A 19,986-nucleotide genomic window follows, 5' to 3' on the forward strand; every position below is an offset into this window, starting at 1 on the left:
ATAGCTCTGATATCACTACCTACTTGCAAACACTGGCTCAGGATGATGGACTCTGTATTTATAGTTCACCGTTTCTTTCACAGCCTCAGAGCTGCTTACAATGATAGCTATTCTCAGACAAAGCCCTTTTTGCACAATGAGCTCTGTGACATTTGCTATAGCGAATATCTTGAACTTTTGTGGATTAGGCATCGGTGGTGGCAGATGTTGAAGAGATGTTTCTCCTCCTGAGGCCCTAGAGAACCGCTTTTCAAAGTAGGCAATTCAGAGCTAGATGGACCAATAGACTGACTCAGTATAAGAAAGCTACATGTGTTTTAATCCAGTAATCTGCAGCCTTAACAACAGTAATTTAGGATATTAAAATGCTACACTCAAAAGCAAAATATGTCCATATTTTACATATGTGTAGATTTCAGTTGTATACTTTAAAGCTGACTTTAAATAGTAAACTTCCCCCACCCCTAATCCAGTGTTTCTTTGAGTTGGATCACCTATAATTTCTGGTTTGATCTATTGGCCCCATGACACCACACTGCAAGGATCACAGAAGCTGGCCTTGGGGCTAGAAGTATAAGGCTTGTTGACTGGGTTGGCTGACCAGCAAAGTGCACCAAAGGGTAAAATAATGAGGTTGTGGTGGGGGGAACCTGAGACTTATAATTGGGGAAATTTTTAATGTAAATATTTTTTATGAAGCCTTTGTAGTAGAGAGCATAATTTGGTCTTGGCAACATGTTCTTGGGTTTTAAAGAGCTCAGCATTTTCCATTGGAATAAGGATTGCTTTTGCTTTTCACAGGACAGCAGTGGGAAAGGGTTTTTTTTTTTAATTAGTCAAAGCAAAATTGGAGTATCTGAATATACTTATTATTTGTTAAACTGCTCCAGCTCTACAGATTTAAGACCCAGATTCAAACAATGCCTTCTTTATAAGCATTTGTAGAAAGTCTAGTGTTGCAAGAGATCATTTTAAAAAATAAATTGTAGGGTTGTTTGTTCTGCCACCTACATAGAAAGTGTGATACATGTAGGTTGTATCTTAGGGCAGGCTTTTAACTTACAAAGGCCCTGTATTCTTTTGTGTGTGTACACATGATGATTTAATTCTCACAGAGAAAATCTATGCCTGCAATTACAGAGACTTTTTGTATGAAACATTAACTGTTGTTACCTGTAGGGTTGTCAGCTTGTAAACTAGTCGTTCTATCTGTCCCTTTAATACCAGTTTGATCTGCAGAAAATACCAGGGGATGTTCTTGATCTCCATGCCCTGAAAAGCTTCAACTGCCCATTTCCACACATTAACCTTCAATTTAAAGGGGCAAGAATTTTTTTCCTGGCTAGCTGCCAACCCTAGTTACCTGTCACCTCTAGGATGTAGAGACCAAATGGCCTGACGTCTTTCCGTGGCCATACAGAATTTCCCCCCTGATATTTTTGACCATCTTATCCTTTATTTTATATTCTAGTCATTTATTTTGTCACCTACCATATTTGAAGATCCTGTAGGTACCTGTGAAAATATGAGCTGGATCCTCTGAATATCTACCTAGAAGATAATCCCATTGAAAGCAAAAGGATTTATGTTTTGTATGAAACATTAATTCTGTAGTAACTTGAAATTAACGAGCAGATATAAGATACCTACACATATACTAGCAAAATCTTATTTTTATGTACAACTTGTGTCGGCTCACGATTTTAGATTTGAGGCAACAAAGAATTGCTGCTTTGGGGGGATGGGGGAAAATAAGGTTGACCTTAAATACACATTTCAGTTTTCCTTAAAGTAGTGTAAACATTTCTGTTGCTTGTGTCTCTCTGGAAAATATATGAAAGTAACATTGCTACAAAATACAAAAATTGCCCTGCCATACTTTATTTATTTATTGGGTTTCTATCCCGCCCTCCCCATGAAAATGAGGAAAAGGTATTGCTAAATAGTACTATATCTGCAGAGGCTGTGGTGGCTCAAGTGGATAAGACCCTAACTGCAGACCAAAAGATCGGTAGTTCAGCAGTTCGAGACCCAACTGCCGCATGACGGAGTGAGCTCCTGTCTCTGGTCCCAGCTCCTGCCAACCTAGCAGTTTGAAAGCAAGAAATTACAAGTAGATAAATAGGTACCAGTTCGGTGGGAAGGTAACAGCGTTCCGTGTGCCTCGGCATCTAGTCATGCCGGCCACATGACCACAGAAATGTCTTTGGACAGCGCTGGCTCTTCGGCTTGGAAACGGAGATGAACACCGCATCCCTAGAGTCTGATTCAACTGGCTTTCAAGCAAGGGAAACCTTTACCTTTTTTACTACTACATCTGCAGTTGAAGGGCCATTTTTTGATACTTGGATTTCCTCCTTTATATAGTTTTCTGGTTATATTTCTGTAATATATGTGTGACTTCTAAAAAGGGTACTCTTTATTTAAGTGAGAGGGAGGGAAAAGATAGATGTCCTGCAAGAGGCAACTACCTTCCAAAAATACATAGGAAATGTATAAGATCCAGCTCCAGTTAATTAACCATTTAATGCTTTTAAAATATTTTTCCTTTGAATAGTACTACTCGACAGTGCATAAAGCTAGAGATGGAGGCAGGTCAGAACAGTTATCACAGGCTCCGGTATGAGCTAAATAATTATATGGATCTAGTGGCAGTTAGTCAGGGTGTGGACTTCCTGGAACGTTCTGAAATCAGTACCAGTTTAAGACTTGCCTTAAACTTTTATGCCAGAGAGCAGTGCCCCAACCTGAATGTATGTTTTTGGCTTCTGGTGCTCCACAATTACTCAGAAGCACTCTAATTAAGAATTCAAATTGCTGTTTTTGAAAGAGCAGGATTTATTATTGTGGTCACTGCTGACCGCTGAAAGAGCGTGTTTAAATCTTTGTTACAAGGCAAGTGTATTGCTAGAGTGTCTGTTGCATTTATGGATTAATATATATATAATTTTTCTTGCTTTTTTAAAAAATGTTCAAAATGGATCCTCCTTATTGGTTGTGGGTCTTCGTAGCAGGGACTGGCTGTGCTCTGAATTCTCTGCTAATGGCCAAGATTATATAGGGGGATCATCTACTTTTCTATGGAGTTGGCCTTGATGAAACAGGATAGCAGAGTTGCTACCCAAATGAGAGGAGCGAAGAGTAAGGAGATAATGATTTTTAAATTTGCTGAGGTCATTAATGAGGTCATGACATCAGGCTCCCAAGTACAATTGCTGTGGTTTCAATACCTAAATTATGTAGCAGAGATGATTCCGTAGTAGAGAGTACATTTGGGGGAGATAAGAGTGGGGGGGGCATTTTTTTCTATACACCACGTCCACCAGATGTTTGGCTTAAGCGTTACAGCAGAGTAAAATACAAGCTAGCAGGCAGAGGGGGGGGGAATGAACTGTACAGCCATACAGGTAACACAGAACACCATGGCAGCTCGCTGACATTACACTGCTATTACTGGCTCAGTAAGTTGTTGTGGCCACTGTCCGTTGTCTGGAGAGAGGACAGATATATTTTCTCCATAACAGAGCTCCTTTGATATTCTTCAGGTCTACAGGAGCCATGAGTCACTATAATTTTGGACAAGATGATCCGAACTGAAAACTTGGCAGTGCACCAAGAGAAAGAACATAATTTTGCTGTGTTTACAGCCAGCCTCTTGTCTATATTTCAAGGCCAAACTTCTCTGTGGGATCCAGGATATCTGAATTATGTTTTGTGGTCTCCTCTCTCCTCCACTCCAAGAACTCCTTCTTCGAGTTGGGGGGAGTGGTTAGACTAAACACACACACACACACACCACTTGGGCAATCCCAGACAGAGTCTGTCATCCCAGTTTTAAAGACATTTTTAATACAGCAAAATGTTCATTGATTGCGGAGAGTAAATTAATGTTCATAGAATGTAGCAGATGCACAGTAGGATAGTGAAGTAGCTAAAGGAAGGCAAGAGAAGACAAAAGTATGAGAGAGAACCATGGAAGAAGGGCTGCATCACAGTTGTCTGGGGGATCAGTCTTTGAGAGCAGTAGCCTAATAGTATGGTATGACAACATATATTTAGAATGCAGTACTGAGGCAGAAAGCACAGGCAAGAGCAATAAAGCTAGGACCTTGGGACTATCTAGGCTACTTGTTTACGGTAGCATACTAATTACATGCTTGCTAAATGAACTTCAAGAGACCAGAAGTATTTCAGTTGTCTGTGCTTGCATATGCTGTATTTGCATAGTTCAAACTGTCACTTAGCATATGGGCAGATGATTCTGCTAGTATGACTACATGCAAAGACGGTGCAAGTCCTCTGAACCAATCCTGTAGAGGTTTTGAACTACAGAGTAGGGTGATGCGAAGTAATACAGTGAAGATGCATGTAGAATAATATTCAGATATTATAGCAATGTATGTGGAAATGCAGCCCGCCCAAACTGTCAGCTTTGATCTGTCTCACAGTATGAAGGTTGCCTTCACAGCTCCAAGAAAGTGATTTTTTTAAAAAAGTACATTGCTTATATTCAACATATTATACAAATATGTATAATGTTATAGGCAGTATTCTGCTTTTAATGCTTTGTTATTTGCAGAATTTAATCTAATAGCCTAAGCTAAATGCTGTACACTTTTTAAACAATAAATATTCAAATTTCAAGTCTAAGTGTTTTTTCTATTTTCATATTATGAAATATTCATATAAGAACATAAGAGAAGCCAACGTTGGATCAGGCCAATGGCCCATCTAGTCCAACACTGTCACACAGTGGCCAAAAAAACCAGATGCCATCAGGAGGTCCAGCAGTTGTGCCAGGACACTAGAAGCCCTCCCACTGTTGCCCCCTCCAAAGCACCAAGAATACAGAGCATCACTTGCCCCAGCCTGAGAGTTCCTATCTATACCTTGTGGCCACTGATGGACTTCTGCTCCATATGCTTATCTAATTCCCTCTTGAAGCCATCCATGCTTGTAGCAGCCACCAGCTCCTGTGGCAGTGAATTCCATGTGTTAATCACTCTTTGGGTGCGTTCAGACGGGGCGTTTCAGCCGGCATAAACTGCACAGGTTCCAACCAGTGCAGTTTATGCCGGCTGAAACGCGATCACACTCACCTCCTGTCTGCAGATCCCATCGCTGTATGCCCGTTCACATGCAGCGGGCATGGTGTTTTTTTTTAAAAAAACCTCTCAGTTTGCACATGCGCATAGGCAACTATCCAGAGAATGGCGAGCTTCACGCATGCGCAAAACACCCCGTCTTACCTTTAAAGTTTAAAGGTAAAGGTTCCCTTGCTCGAAAGCCAGTCGAATCCGACTCTAGGGTTGTGGTGCTTGCCTGGATGTCTACCCCGTTGATCAAGAGGACCCTATCTCCCACGTGCAGGGTCACCGGGTGCCGACCCTATGTGTCACACCCCCTTCTGCGATCTGCGAAATGAAAACACTAAAAAACTATGAGCTAATCACTCAGTGCGTCTGAACCCAGTATATTCCACCAGCCGTCATGACAAAGATCATAGGGGGGAAGGTATGTGGCACAGTGTTAGAGCACCCACTTTGCATGCAGGAGGTCCCCGGTTCAATCCCTGGCGTCTCCAGTTAAGGATCAGGCTGCAGGTGTTGCGAAAGAACTTGGCATAAAACCTTGGAGAGCTACGGCCAGTCTAAATAGACAATTCTGACCTGGATGGACCACGGGTCTGATTCCATATAAGCAGGGGTCGTTTCGTAGAAAAAGAGCTAGGGGAACTCATTAGCATAACTCATTAGCATATGCCACACCCCCTGACATCACCGGGAGTGTGTCATAAGGCCACACCCCCTGACATCACCGGAAGTGTGTCATAAGGCCACACCCCGACATCACCGGAAATGTGTCATAAGGCCACCACCACCCCTGCCCCCAACGGTCCCCGAGCCCCATAAGGGGCCCGGCGGTGGACCTGCAAGGCCGGCGGGAGTGCAAGGAAGCCCCGCGAAGGCCCTCCCTGGCCCCAGGCAGGCAGGGGTGGGGAGAGGCAGGGAGGAAGCAACTTACCCTCCCTCTTCTCCTGCCTCCTCCTGGCTGAATGAAGGCCGGAAGCGGGGCAGCCGGAAGCGGGGGGCAGGGCTTCGTCATGTGCCCCGCCCCCCGTACCTCACCCGGGGGAACTGTGATCCCCCCAGGGAGGAAGCAACTTACCCTCCCTCTTCTCCTGCCTCCTCCTGGCTGAATGAAGGCCGGAAGCGGAGCGGCCGGAAGCAGGGGGCGGGGCTTCGTCATGTGCCCCGCCCACCGTACCTCACCCGGGGGAACTGCGATCCCCCGCGATCCCCCCAAAATGACCTCTGCATATAAGGCAGCTACGTGTGAGAGTTCCATTCAGGGGAGGGGCCACAGCTCAGTTGGCAGAGCCACTGCTTGGCATGCGGGAGGTCCCAGGTGCAACACCCAAAATTTTAGGTGGTGTCGTCTATCTCCTTCGTTACACAGAGAGCTATTAAAATGGGATTCCAAAGGGGATTAGATCGTTTCATGGAGGATCAGTCTATCAAATAGCTACTAGCCATGGTGACTGAGGGGAACCTCCACATTCAGAGGCACTAATCCTCTGAATCCCAAAGCCAGGAGGCAATGTCAGGGGAAGGCCTCAGCCTCTATGCCCTGTTGCTGGTCATCCAGAGGAACTGGGTAGCCACCATGTGAGACAGGATGCTGGACTAGATGGACCACTGGTCTGTGTGCGGATTCTAATCTGGGAGAACCGGGTTTGATTCCCCACTTCTCCACTTGCACCTGGTTGGATGACCTTGGGCAAGCTGTAGTTCTGATAAGAGCTGTTCTTGAAAAAGAGCAGTTTCTGTCAAGAGCTCTCTCAGCCCCACCTACCTCACAGGGTGTCTGTTGTGGGGAGGGGAAGGGAAAGGAGTTTGTAAGCCGTTCTGGGACACCTTTGGGTAGTGAAGGGCAGGGTATAAATCCAATCTGCTCCTCCTCCTCTTCTTCTAATGAAAGCCTCGGCCTCTCCTGCCCTGTTGTTGGCCCTCCGGATGAACTGGTTAACATAAGAACATAAGAGAAGCCAGTGTTGGATCAGGCCAATGGCCTATCTAGTCCAACACTCTGTCACACAGTGGCCATAAATACCAGGTGCCATCAGGAGGTCCAGCAGTGAGGCCAGGACACTAGAAGCCCTCCCACTGTTGACCCCCCCAAGCACCAAGAAGACAGAGCATCCCTTGCCCCAGACCCAAAGTTCCTATCTATACCTTGTGGCTAATAGCCACTGATGGACCTCTGCTCCATATGCTTATCTAATTCCCTCTTGAAGCTATCCATGCTTGTAGCTGCCACCACCTCCTGTGGCAGTGGCCACCGTGTGAGACAGGATGCTTGACCAGACAGACCATTGATCTGAACTGGCAGGGTTCTTCTTAAATTCTTATGCAGTGATGCTCTCTGCCAGTCTCCCACATTCATTCATTCATTCATTCATTCATTCATTCTCTCAGAGGGGGGGGGGACCAGCCCCCTTTTAATGGACGTGGCATGCAGTCAATTGCAACCCTACAGCCCTAAGCTATAAATGAATTTCCCAGGTTCCTATGGAAAATGTTCACATCAGGTTCAGCAAATAAAAGGTTAATGCGTCTTCTAGCCCCTGGAAGTGATAGGGAAACCCCGTAGGAAGTTCCATGGGCTTTGTGCAAACACTGTGCTCGTTAGAGTGGTGGGCTGTTCCAAATACAGATAAGAGGGGGGGGGAGTGAGAGAGAACAGAAGTCTTTTTAAAACTGTAGCTGGGAGGAATGGAAGATGTAACGGTTGTATCACATGCAGTGTTTACTAAGTCTACAGCGAACTGCAATTGGGAGGTTTGGGTTCGGTGGTTTCAAACGAATGGAGAGGCTCTTTCCTCTCCACCCCTCTTTGTCGCGGGGTTGGTATGTTCTCAGGGGGATATCTGTGCCGCAGCGCCTGTCTTCTGTTAGTTTTGCCACGTTGGGGGAAGACTTCGGGATGGGTTGGCTGGGGGTGATTTTAGACTCTAGCAAGCTGCGTGTTTCAGGCCTGCGAGAGCTAATCTTTCAAAGTAAAATTTAGGCAGTCGTGCGTTCTTCCTATTCCTTCAGGAATTGGGGGGGGGGGGCGGACACAGAGCAGCGCAGAAGAGCACCGGAAGGGCAAGGCAAGAGCTGAAGTCAAGGTAAACAACATCTATTGGGTCCCCCTTGTCCACATGTTTGTTCATTCCCTCAAAAAACACAGGTTAGTGAGACAAGATCTTCCCTTACAGAACCCATGCTGAGTCTGCCTCAATAGGTTTTGTTCATCAATGTGCCTACTAATTCTTTCCTTAATAACGGTTTCCACTAACTTACCCAGTATCGATGTCAGACTGACTGGCCTGTAATTTCCCCAATCCCTGGAACCCTTTTTAAAGATGGGAGTGACATTAGCTACCTTCCAGTCCTCAGGAATGGATGTAGATTTTAATGAAAGATTACATATTTTTGTAAGGAGATCCACAAGTTCACATTTGAGTTCTTTCAGAACTCTCAGATGTATGCCATCTGGGCCTGGTGATTTATCAGTTTTTAAGTTGTCTATCAGTCGTAGGATCTCCTCTCTCATCACCTCAATCTGACTCAGGTCTTTCAACACCCCTCTCGAACTCAGCGGTTCTGGAGTGGGCAAGCACCTCCCATCTTCCACAGTGAGGTCAGAAGCAAAAAATGCATTCAACTTCTCAGCCATTTCCCTATCATCCTTCAGTACTCTCGTGTTTGTATTCCTTTTCCATTGTTATTTGCAGAGGCAATACAAACCCTAGGAGTAGTTTTGTTATCAAGGGGGATATAATATACAATATATTATTCTAGTCTTATATTCCAGGTATAGTTCAAGTTAAAGTCCTCCTAGTCCATTCAATGAAATTGTTTCCATTAGTAAATTTTATGTTTTGAGTTAGTGAAAAGATTTGTATTAAGATTTAGGCAGTAAAGTTTAAGGATGTGGACCCAATAAAGTAGTTCTCCAGTATCTGCTGAAAGCACTATAAGGTAAAGCACACTGTCAATTTGCAACCAACTCACGGCAACACCACAAAGTTCTACCTCATGGGGTTTTCAAGGCAAGAGATAATCAGAGGCAGTTTGCTGTTGCCTTCATCTGCATGGCAGCCTAGTCTTCTCTTGTGGTCTCCCATCCAGGTACTGACTCTGCTTAGCAGCTGAGCTCTGACTAGGTCTAGTTTAGTTTAGTTTTATTATTAAGGTCTTAAGACCAGCATACAATATTAACATAATATAAGGAAGGGGGGGGGGAAACAGAGATAATATACAGAGTAAAAATCTAAATTTAAAAACTTTTAAAATGTGACTCCGACAATCTAAGAAACAATGCACAGAACTCAGCAACTGCATGTGTAATCGCTGCATTCTTATCTGATATAAGACAATGAAGCCTTGCTTTGTTGGTATTAATGTGACCAGGTATCCTATCAACTAATGGGGTAATAATTTTAAGACGAGCCTCTCTGTAGAATGGGCAACTGAAAAACATATGCTCTACTGATTCAACCTTGCATGAAAGGCCATCTGGGTAGGGGTTTTTATTGTACCTGCCTTGAATAACCGCTGATGGAAGGGCAGAACATCTAGCTTGGGTAAATGCCCTTCTAGATTTCTTTCCCTCCACTAAAGTCAAATATGTAGTCGGCTCAATGGTACTTTTGATATTTAGCAACACCCCGAGTTTTGAAGCCAAATGTCAGATTGTCGTTCAATATCCTCAGTTCTTTGTTTAATTACCCTTTGGCTTATTCAAATCCATAGGGATAAAAGTAGCTGAGGTGAAAAACCAATTCTATGAATATGAAAGTAAACTGCCTTAATCCAACTGGATTTGAAATCATCCTGAAATTTCAGGGGCTCTTACAAGGTCAGGCTAGTCTGTGTTATTAGGGCTGCTACAAAGGCACAGCAAGACCAGAAATACACAGTAATACACCTAAAAAAAAAAATCATTTGGAGAACAAAACTGCCTAGCTGGTACAAAACACAGTGGCCTGCCTCTCCACTCAACAAAGGTTGACATCGACTTCCGGTGGATGGCGGCATGCTGAGCAGTTGCATCTCCCGGACCTCCCGGGGATACGAGCTGCGCACGAGCAGGAAGGAGGGGGTACGCAGGCTCGTTGCCCCCCAAGAGGCCCGGCGAAGGGCTTCTAGCCATGGGGCTTTTGAGAGGTCGCCTCTTCGCCAGCGCAATGCTGGGGAATTGAGGCGCCTCTTCGCCCCGATGGTCCCTCCTGCGAGTGTCCGTATGGAATCTAGTGACGCTGACCAGGACAAGCACTGGGGATCAAGCGGTCGAATCGGAGACTAAGAGAAGAAGAAGAGAAGAGATTGGATTTATACCCCGCCCTTCACTTGGAGGCTCAGAGCGGCTTACAAACTCCTTTCCCTTCCCCTCCCCACAACAGACACCCTGTGAGGTGGGTGGGAGAACTCTGACACAAACTACTCTTTTTTCAACACCCCAGTAATAGTTCTGAAATAGCAATCAAAAATAACTCTGGTATCAGCTGGAGGATGCAAGATAAAATCTTGATAAGCCAGCTATGATCGCACCGTATTATTAGACTCAGGGCTTTTTTTGTAGAAAAAGCCCAGCAGGAACTCATTAGCATAATAGGCCACACCCAACAGCAGGAACTCATTAGCATATTAGGCCACACCCATGACAATACAGCTCATTAGCATATTAGGCCACACACCCCATGTTACCAGAAGTGTGGTCATCTAGCCACACACACCTTTTGCTTCTTATTCTGTTTACCTTGTTTGTTGTCAAAACCCAGGGCTTTTTTGTAGCAGGAACCCCTTTGCATGTTAGGCCACACACCCCAAATGTAGCCAATTCTAATGAGTTCCTGCTAGGTGTGGCCAACTCAGGAGCCAGCTGGAACTCCGTTCCTGCCCAAAAATAGCCCTGATTAGACTTTGAAAAACCTGCTTCCCAAACAGCATTCCCATGCTGAATGTGTCTTTCTTCCCTATATTTGTATTCCTCAGTTATTACTGGAGAGGCCAGGCCATATTGCAGCAGTACGAGTCCTAACAGTATTCTTACATCTTCAGCAGCATAACTGATAAAGCAAGGCTTTGCACCCAGTATTGCCCAAGCTGAAGGTCCACAAGGCTAATCCAGAAATGAATCAGCCCTAGTTTATTGCTACAAGCCTCTCTAGTCAATACACTGCATCTTATGAGAGACATTAAGTATGATTAAGCAGTGACAATTACCATCCTGTACCACACAATACTTCATGATTCAGAGAATAAATTACATGTAAGGTAATACACTACCTCAATAGAAGTAAACTGTTTCATTTAGTGGTGTCTACCTCATGATAAGCAACTTCTCTGCTGTCATCATCCACTAATATCAAGTTGCTGGGTTAGTGGATTTAAAGAACTCTCTTTACAGTAGTCTTAATTTTGGCCAAACAGCCATGTTTGTTAGACTAATTTCTGAATTACAGGCACTTGCTCTTAAAATCCAGGAAACATGGTCCTGTTAGAAAAACAAAAATCACTACCCTTTCAACCTGCATCTAAGGCCAAGTAGTAGCCTATGGACAAACTGTTTTAAACTATGATCAACCTAAATAAATTATTTCCACAGAGGTTGAATAAATGGAAGCCTTTTTATGGCTGCAATCATACACACTAAATAATCCACTTTCAATGCACTTTCCAACTGGATTTTTACTGTGGGAACTGGCAAAAGTGGATTGACACCGGTATCAGGAATGAAGTCACAACCCATATGTATTTTAAATCAGTGGTCTTCATCCCTTTCCAGGCCTAGGACCAACAGAACCACAAGCAGGTCATTTGAGTTGTGTGGCCCCAGAGTCATGACCTCATCAGTGTCTGAAGAACCTATGCAGGAGACAGAGACAGAGAGACAGAGACAGAGAGAGAGAGAGAGAGACAGAGAGAGAGAGAGAGAGAGAGAGAGAGAGAGAGAGAGAGAGAGAGCGCGCGCCAAGGCCAGGATACAAGCTGAGCACAAGGTGGCATATTGTAGAAAGGGCCACGCAGGAATCTTTAGTGAATTTTATTGTTACGGCGCTTAGCCAGCAATACAGGAATCTTTAGTGCTGACTTTGCCTTTCTGCTCTCAGCATGCCTGCAATAAGCCAGGGGGGATGGCACCCTTGCTGTCTGTACATGTCCACTAATGGCAGGTCATTCCAAAAAGCAGCAAAAAATGCTTGCTCTGTAGGGAATCATGACCCAGTATGTGGGCCTCTGTGGCCTCCCTGAGGGTCCTGGCCCCATGGGGTGAAAGCTCCAAGTGTAAATCATCAGACTTCAAATAAAGCTGTCAATTCTACTCCTTAATCATTTTCACAACAGTAATGACTGATGGCTTAATTCCACAGCTACAGCAGGCAAACAGCAACTTGTCCTGAACTAACTAAAGCCAGAGTCATAACCTAGCAAGCACAGCTAGCTAGCTACCACTCGTATCTTGTTCGACATGATAGACAACACTGGCTTGACCCATTAAAACCCATAATGCAGCATAATTGACTGTGTGTGAGAGAGAAGGGCGCCCTGCACATTCTGCCAAAGTTCATGGGTCTTGAATCCACTGGAACATGCACCAGAATCCTTAATCCGCATTTTAAAAAACTTCCAAGCAGCAAAGCCTCTGGAACATCTGGAGTTCTTCCAGATTAACAATCTCTGCAAGTCTATGGCCAGTGACTGCTCTCACTGTGTTCAGTGTCATGCATCATTAATCAACAACAACTGTACATAGTTCAGTTTTAGGAATTACCAATTCTAGTACCATAAGCACCTAGAGTAATGTAGGTAACCATTCCCAACACTAAGAAAGGATAAAAAGCTTTCTTTGGATGGATGACCTTGGGCAAGCCATCGTTCTGTCAGAGCTGTTCTTGAAAGAGCAGTTCTCAAAAGCGTTCTCTCAGCCCCACCTACCTCACAGGGGAAGGGAAAAGAAATTGTAACCCACTCTGAGACTCCTTCAGGTAGAAATCCAATCTCTTCTTCTTCTTACCTATGGAAGTATGATCCACAGTACCTAGGAACAGGGATTTTTGTCAATTTCCCTCTTCTACTCCAGGCCCCTCCCACATGGTTCCTGGAAGCTCAGCGATTTATACCAGGAGGAAGGGGAGGTGGGAAACTTTTGAATCTGGTGACCCATAAGTGCCTCTCCTTGCTGGAATACCAACTGTCTAGTTGGTGAGTTTAAGTAGTATGTGTCAATGAAACCTGCGAACTGCTTTTTTAAAACTGGGGAAAGCAGTGTGTATAGTTATCTCAAATAGGAAAGGTTCATTTCATACTGAGACCTGGTTTAAACAGTTAAGGGAATATTTGACTCTTAGTGCTGAAGAGGCCATAGCATGCCCTATTTTGTACACAAATTATGCAGAATAAAACCCATCTGAAACTTTATAAATTAAACAAAGGAATGTTTAATCAAGACAATCCTTACGGAGCTTTAAATTTTGAACAAGCGTTTCTCCATTCAGGGTTTTCTTTTTAAAATGGAAAGTGTAAGTCTACTCCCACATAGTGAGGTCTTTTCGTTCAAGCAGCTTTGTAGTACAATTGTTACCAGGTTTCTAAACCATAAACATCTTAAAGAAATTGTTTCATACTGATAGTTCTCAACTAAAAAGTTTTAAAAGTGACATTGTATTGGTTTTATCTGTGCTCCACATACAGCAAGCAATGAACAATACGGTAACAGTCAATTCCTCAACTAAAATACCAAATCTAGACCAAACATTACATGTACACACAATACCTGTACAATGACAAGCACAATAGACTAGTTTAGTACTTAAATAATGTCAAATCAATACTAACACTTAGAATCCATTTTATATTTTCCTACTACCTAGCACCCGATACAGGACTTAAGTGTCTCTGTACAAACACAACTCACTATTTTGGGTCCGGTAGTTTTAATTCTCATATTTTACTCTTTAAAAGTATGTTGGTACTGATATGAGAGTTAAACCAGTGTTAAACCAATACAATATTTACATAGCACAGCACATTACGTTTGAGACACTCACTTGGGGATAAAGCCCACATTTTGCAACAGAACAAAGACCACCATTATTACATTTCCAGAAGCTATTTACAGGTCCCTAAAGTGACAAACTATGTCTGTACATTGATCCAACAGGGCAGGCAAAATCATGACAGGCAGTTACTTTGTGAAGGATTTAAAACATGATTTGGAAGCACATTATGCTACCCTGAATGCCATGTTCCACCCCAAGCTTCTCCAAGGTGGTCTCGTCTCCCAGAATGGCAGGTCCCGCTGATACAAAACAAACAAACAAAAAAACCCAAAACAAAAAACAACCCCCCCAAAGGTTTACTTTGTGAAGATACTGACGACTTCTATTCAGATATCTGAAATTTGAAGGAAACTCGTCCAAGAAACTTGTCACGATCATCTTCGTTTCTCAAATTTTTTGATCCCATGATCTTGCAATCAACTGTTACATCGTCTTTGGCACTGGTTGTGTTAAATGTTAGTTGGACAGCCACTAGTGGCTGTAAGTAGTCAGGCTAGTTTAAAAAAGAGAGAGAAAACAGCAGTTTGTTTTTTAAGTTGGCTTAACAACACTAATGAAAGAAATATAACTATGTTACCTATACATGTTTAGTCATATGTAAGTCCCAGAATGTTAAATGAAACTTATTTCCAAACAAACTGGGATTACGCTGCAGATTTACAGTGCAATCTGAAACACAGTTAAAGCCTTGTAAGAACCATGTATATTTGCTTAGGACTGCGCTGTTGATGCTGTTGCATAAAGACAGACAAACTTGCTTTAGAGACAACTGGTATGACATGTGACACACTAGTTTTACTTTGGATTTATATTTATACTGCTCAGTGGCCAGCTGTGAACAGTTTGCTCAACACTATCTCCCTCGATCTTTATCCTTTGCAAGGGCATGAAGACTCTTGTTTTGTCTAGCATTCCCTTACTGACCCTCTTTTTTGTTTGTTTTATACACACACACACGTACTGTTTTTAAGTGGATTTTAATGTCTTTTTAATGGTTGTTCACTCTCTTGAGTGACATAACTGGGTGGAAAGGTGGGATGCAAATAACTTTCACACTTGCATTTAAAAATCTACAGCCCAGTTCAGAGCCACATTCTTCTTCCTCCATTGGGGCAAACCTGGAGCCAGACTGTCATACATTCAAGTTGTGCCACAACAAATGAAAACCAGCACTAACTTGTGGAGTATTCAACTGCTTCTTCCAATGGTAGTGGTGCCCTACTCTCTGTTTTATGCTGGATTCATGCTCTGGCTGGATAATAGTTTGTTAATTTTTATGGTTTTATGCTGTTATATTTAGGTTTTACTTTGTGAGCTGACTCCAGTAGGTTCTCTAGAAATAAATATATTTATGTTCACATTCAAAGAAGTATAGAGAAATTGTCTTTTACAGATCCCTCATGCTAAATCGTCCCACAGACAAAGACAACAGATTTTCAGGTGAAATGCAGTACAGTTGGATTATGTTCACTTTTTTATTTCTCAAAGTACTACATACACAAAAATACTCACGTGTAAGCGTTTCCCATAGTATGGGAAATACATTAGGTCAAATCTTCCCCCAGAAGGAAAGTAAGCTATCTGTGCTTTCTTTTCTTCCTAGAGATGAATATACAACACAAATTAGGTTCTTTAAAAAAATATTATGATAGGCATTTAGAGTAATAGCCTAAGAATTAGAACTAGAATACAGAAATCACAAGTTTGTAAGTGCAACAAGCTTTCTATGTAACAGTTAAAATTCTATTTATAGAAACTATTTGTCCAGACAAACAGCAGATTTAGACAAACAGCAGATTTTTAAAGATTTAAGATGTTACATGTTTCAAAGGGGGTGAAATTGATACATGAATTCCTATGAATGAGTGGGGATGCATCTTGCACACCTCTTGAAGTCTGAATTATTCATTTATGTCCCATCTTTCTGTTCTTGAGAAAGCATTAAAGGTATCTGGTACTCCTTATACAGCAAATTAGACCCTACAGTTCTGCTTCTGGGGGGGGGGGAGATATTTATTAATTTTATTTATGACTCATCCTCCCTTGCTACTGCAGGGTTCAGGAAAAGTAACAACATATTTATAAATAGCAATCATAAGTTAATTAAAACCGTTCTTAAAATACTAATCTAATACTAATCATAACAAAACAGACAGTGCTTAACAATACAACTAACCTTATCAGAGAAAAATTTGGTTTCCTCAAAACTGGAGAGAGGCAAGAAGGGGGGGGGGTATACCAAAAGAGGTATGTTGGTCCCATACCGTATAGGGCTTTAAAGGTTAAAACCAACATCTGAACCTGATCCAGCATTCAATCTGGAGCCAGTGCAGCTGGCAAAGTACTGGTTGAATATGGACTCTCACTGGAGTTCCAGTAAGAACTCGTGCTGCTGCATTCTGGACCAGCTGAAATTTCTGCATCAGTCTCAGGAGTAGCCCTGCATAGAGTGAGTTACAGTAGTATAGTCTGGAGGTGGACCTTGCATGGATCACTGTGGCTAAGTTGAGGCAAGATAGGAAGGGAGCTAGCTGCCTAGTCTGGCAGATATATAGAAATGCCAGTCTGGCAACATTTGTGATCTGGGCCTCCATTATAAGGGAGGAATCCAGAATCACACCCAAACTCTTGACTGTTGACACTAGTGTTAGAGGCACCTTGCCAAGAGTTGGGAGTCAGCATCCTAACCCCAAGTCTCCCCGGCTCAGCCACAGGACTTCCATCTTTGATGGATTTAATTTCAACCAACTCTGTTTCAACCACTCAACCACAGCGCCAAAACCCTCTGCCAGATTATCAGGGGTGGTGCTCAGCTGGCCATCCATCAACAGATACAGATGGGTGTCATCTGCATACTGATGACAACCCAGCCCAAATCTCCACACCAACTGGGTGAGATGTTAAATAGCATCAAGAAGAGAATAGCCTCTTGAGAGACACCACATACCAGAGGGTATCATGATGAAGCTCTCTCCCCTAGCACCACCCTCTGTCCCCGACCTTGGAGAAATGAGACTGTGACAGATTGCAAAGAAAAGCAGGCTTTTAAAAATGCTGCTTGTGTCAGAGAGTCAGGGAGTTCAAGAGTTAATCTTCCCTGGAGAGAAGAACTTATGTGATTGGCTGCTCTAGTCACTCTCTGATTGGCCAGCATCTGCTTAGAGCAGGGGTGTCAAAGATACAGCCCAGGGGGGGGGATGCAATGTAGCCTGAGAGCAGCTGACTCTGTGCTGCTTCCTGCCTCCATTTCTAACATTGCAGCTCCTTCTGGCCAGTCACTCCTAGTTCCTGCTTCAGAGGAGAGAAAGAAAGCCTTGGCTCCATTGGCTGAGGGCTCCTCCCCTCTCCCCCTCTCCAGAGAGGGGGGAAATGGTGTCTTGTGGGACTGTTCAGAAGACCAACAACATTTTTTTTTTGGTAAACAAATTTTTATTTTCTTAGGAACATAACATATAAGATTAAATCATTCAGTCCATTGTTTACCTCATTCCCTTCCTCCCCTCCCTCCAGTGGCTTCCCGCAATGCTTCTCCCCCTTCTTACAAATTTCATTATATCATTAACACATCATTTGTTATCATCCAACCTCAAGATAACATCATTTGACTTAATATTGATCTAAACATATTAAGTTTTGTTTTACATCCCAGTTCTTTTCCAGATATATTTTAAAGTCATTCCATTCTTGAAAAAACACGTTGTCTTCTTGATTATTCAACTTCTTTGTAATTTTGTCCATTTCTGCCATGAACAGAACTTTTTGTATCCAGTCTTCGATTTCTGGTACTTTCTCAGTCTTCCAAAATTGTGCATAAATCATCCTCGCTGTTGTAATAAGGTACCAGAATAAAGTCCTTTTAGTCGAGTTAACTTCTTCCATTTTTAGTCCCAAAAGCAGAATTTCAGGCGCTTTCTTGAAAGAGCACTTAAGTATTTTTTGCATTTCTTTGTGGACTTTTGTCCAAAAGAGTGTAGCTTTTTCACAAGTCCACCACATATGGTAAAATGAGCCCTCATGTTTTTTACATTTCCAACATTTATTTGACATATTCTGGTTCATATTTGCAATTTTCTTTGGGGTCATATACCACCTATACATCATTTTGTAACAATTCTCTCTAACATTGGTACAGGGTGATATTTTAATAGCATTTTTCCACAAATATTCCCAGGTTTCTATGTCAATTTCCTTATTCATATTTATTGCCCATTTTAACATTTGCTCTTTCACAGTCTCATCTTCTGTATACCATTTTAACAACACTTTATACATTTTAGAGATATCTTTTCCCCCTCCACTCTCCCATACCTTTTCCATTTCATTTTTTTCCTCTCTAAAACCATAATTTCTTTTGTCTGACCTAAAAAGGTCAGAGATCTGCATGTATTTCAACCATTCATATTCATATTCAATTTCATTCTGCTTTTTCATTACCCATTCTGTTCCCTCTTTTTTTATTATGTCTTTATACAGCAACCAATCTTTGTCTCTACGTCTTGAGTAAGATGTTAACACTTCCACTGGTACAATCCAAAGTGGCCTTACATCACCAAAATATTTTTTATATCTCATCCATACCACAAATAATGCTTTTCTTACCACATGATGCTTAAAAAAGCTATCCATTTTTGTTTTGTCATACCATAAATATGCATGCCAACCAAATCTACAATCATGACCTTCTAACCCCAATAGCTTATCATTTTCTAATTTCACCCATTGCTTCAACCAGGTCATACAAACCGCTTCATAATATAATCTGAGATTTGGTAGCTGTAGTCCACCTCTGTCCTTGGCATCACAAAGTATTTTCATCTTAATTCTCGGTTTCTTGCCTGCCCAAACAAACTTTGATAGTTCTTGTTGCCACCTTTGCAGCAAATCTGTCTTACTAAGTATTGGTATTGTTTGGAACAGGAACATCAAACGTGGTAGGACATTCATTTTTATAACTGAAATTCTTCCCATCAGTGACAAGTTCATTTTGTCCCATTTCTTAAAGTCTTGGGTTAACTTAGCCCATAGTTTTTCATAATTGTTCTTATATAAGTCTATATTCTTTGCAGTTAACTCAATGCCTAAGTATTTCGTCTTCTTTACCACTTCACATTGTACCAAATTTTGTAGTTCCACTTGTTTTTGTTTCGTCATATTTTTGCAAATAAGCTTCGTTTTATTCTTGTTTACATAAAATCCTGCCAATTCTCCAAAATCTTTTATTTTTTGAAATAGTAACGGTAACTCTTCCGTCGGGTTTTCCACAATAAACATTACGTCATCTGCAAAAGCACGGTATTTATATTTAAAACCTTTATGTGTCAAACCCTTAATCTCTTGATCTTGTTGTATTTTTTGTAAAAGTACCTCCAACACCCAAATGAACAATAGCGGTGACAAGGGACAACCCTGCCGAGTACCTTTCTGTACCTTGAAGCTATCGGTCAATTCTTTATTTACATTCAGTGTAGCTCTTTGTTCCGAATAGATAGCTTCAATACAATTTCTGAACTGTTGTCCCGTATCAATTTTTTCCATCATCTGTAACATAAACTTCCAATTAAGATTGTCAAATGCTTTTTCCGCATCCACAAACAAAAAAGTTACCTCTTTTTCAGGGTGCTTTTCATAGTATTCCACTGCGTCCATTACTATTCTTACATTATCTCGAATTTGTCTTTTTGGCAGAAAGCCCGCTTGATCTTCTGAAATCACTGTTTGTAAGTAGTTTTTCACTCTTTCTGCAATAATTTTTGCAAAGATCTTATAGTCATTATTTAGGAGAGAAATTGGCCTGTAGTTCTTTACATTCGTTAGTTCTTGGCCTTCCTTTGGTATCAATGAAATGATTGCCTCTTTCCATGAGTCTGGCACTT

The 19,986-nt window shown here is 42.2% G+C and overlaps 1 protein-coding gene across 1 annotated transcript in view; it reads right to left on the bottom strand.

Annotated features, from left to right (window-relative positions):
* Nucleotides 1–13,473: 13,473 nt before the first annotated feature.
* Nucleotides 13,474–19,986, bottom strand: part of ATP1B3 (ATPase, Na+/K+ transporting, beta 3 polypeptide) — a 57,766-nt gene continuing 51,253 nt past the window's right edge. The window contains exons 6-7 of the mRNA XM_015413487.1: nt 15,626–15,712; nt 13,474–14,606 (exon numbers count right to left, since the gene is read on the bottom strand). Coding sequence (XP_015268973.1) covers nt 14,436–14,606; nt 15,626–15,712 — 258 coding nt within the window. The 3' untranslated portion in view covers nt 13,474–14,435. The remainder of the gene's footprint in view (nt 14,607–15,625; nt 15,713–19,986) is intronic.

The sequence above is a fragment of the Gekko japonicus genome, unplaced genomic scaffold (assembly GCF_001447785.1).
Source record: "Gekko japonicus isolate JY-2015 unplaced genomic scaffold, Gekko_japonicus_V1.1 scaffold155, whole genome shotgun sequence".
In the NCBI taxonomy this organism is placed as follows: Eukaryota; Metazoa; Chordata; class Lepidosauria; order Squamata; family Gekkonidae; genus Gekko; species Gekko japonicus.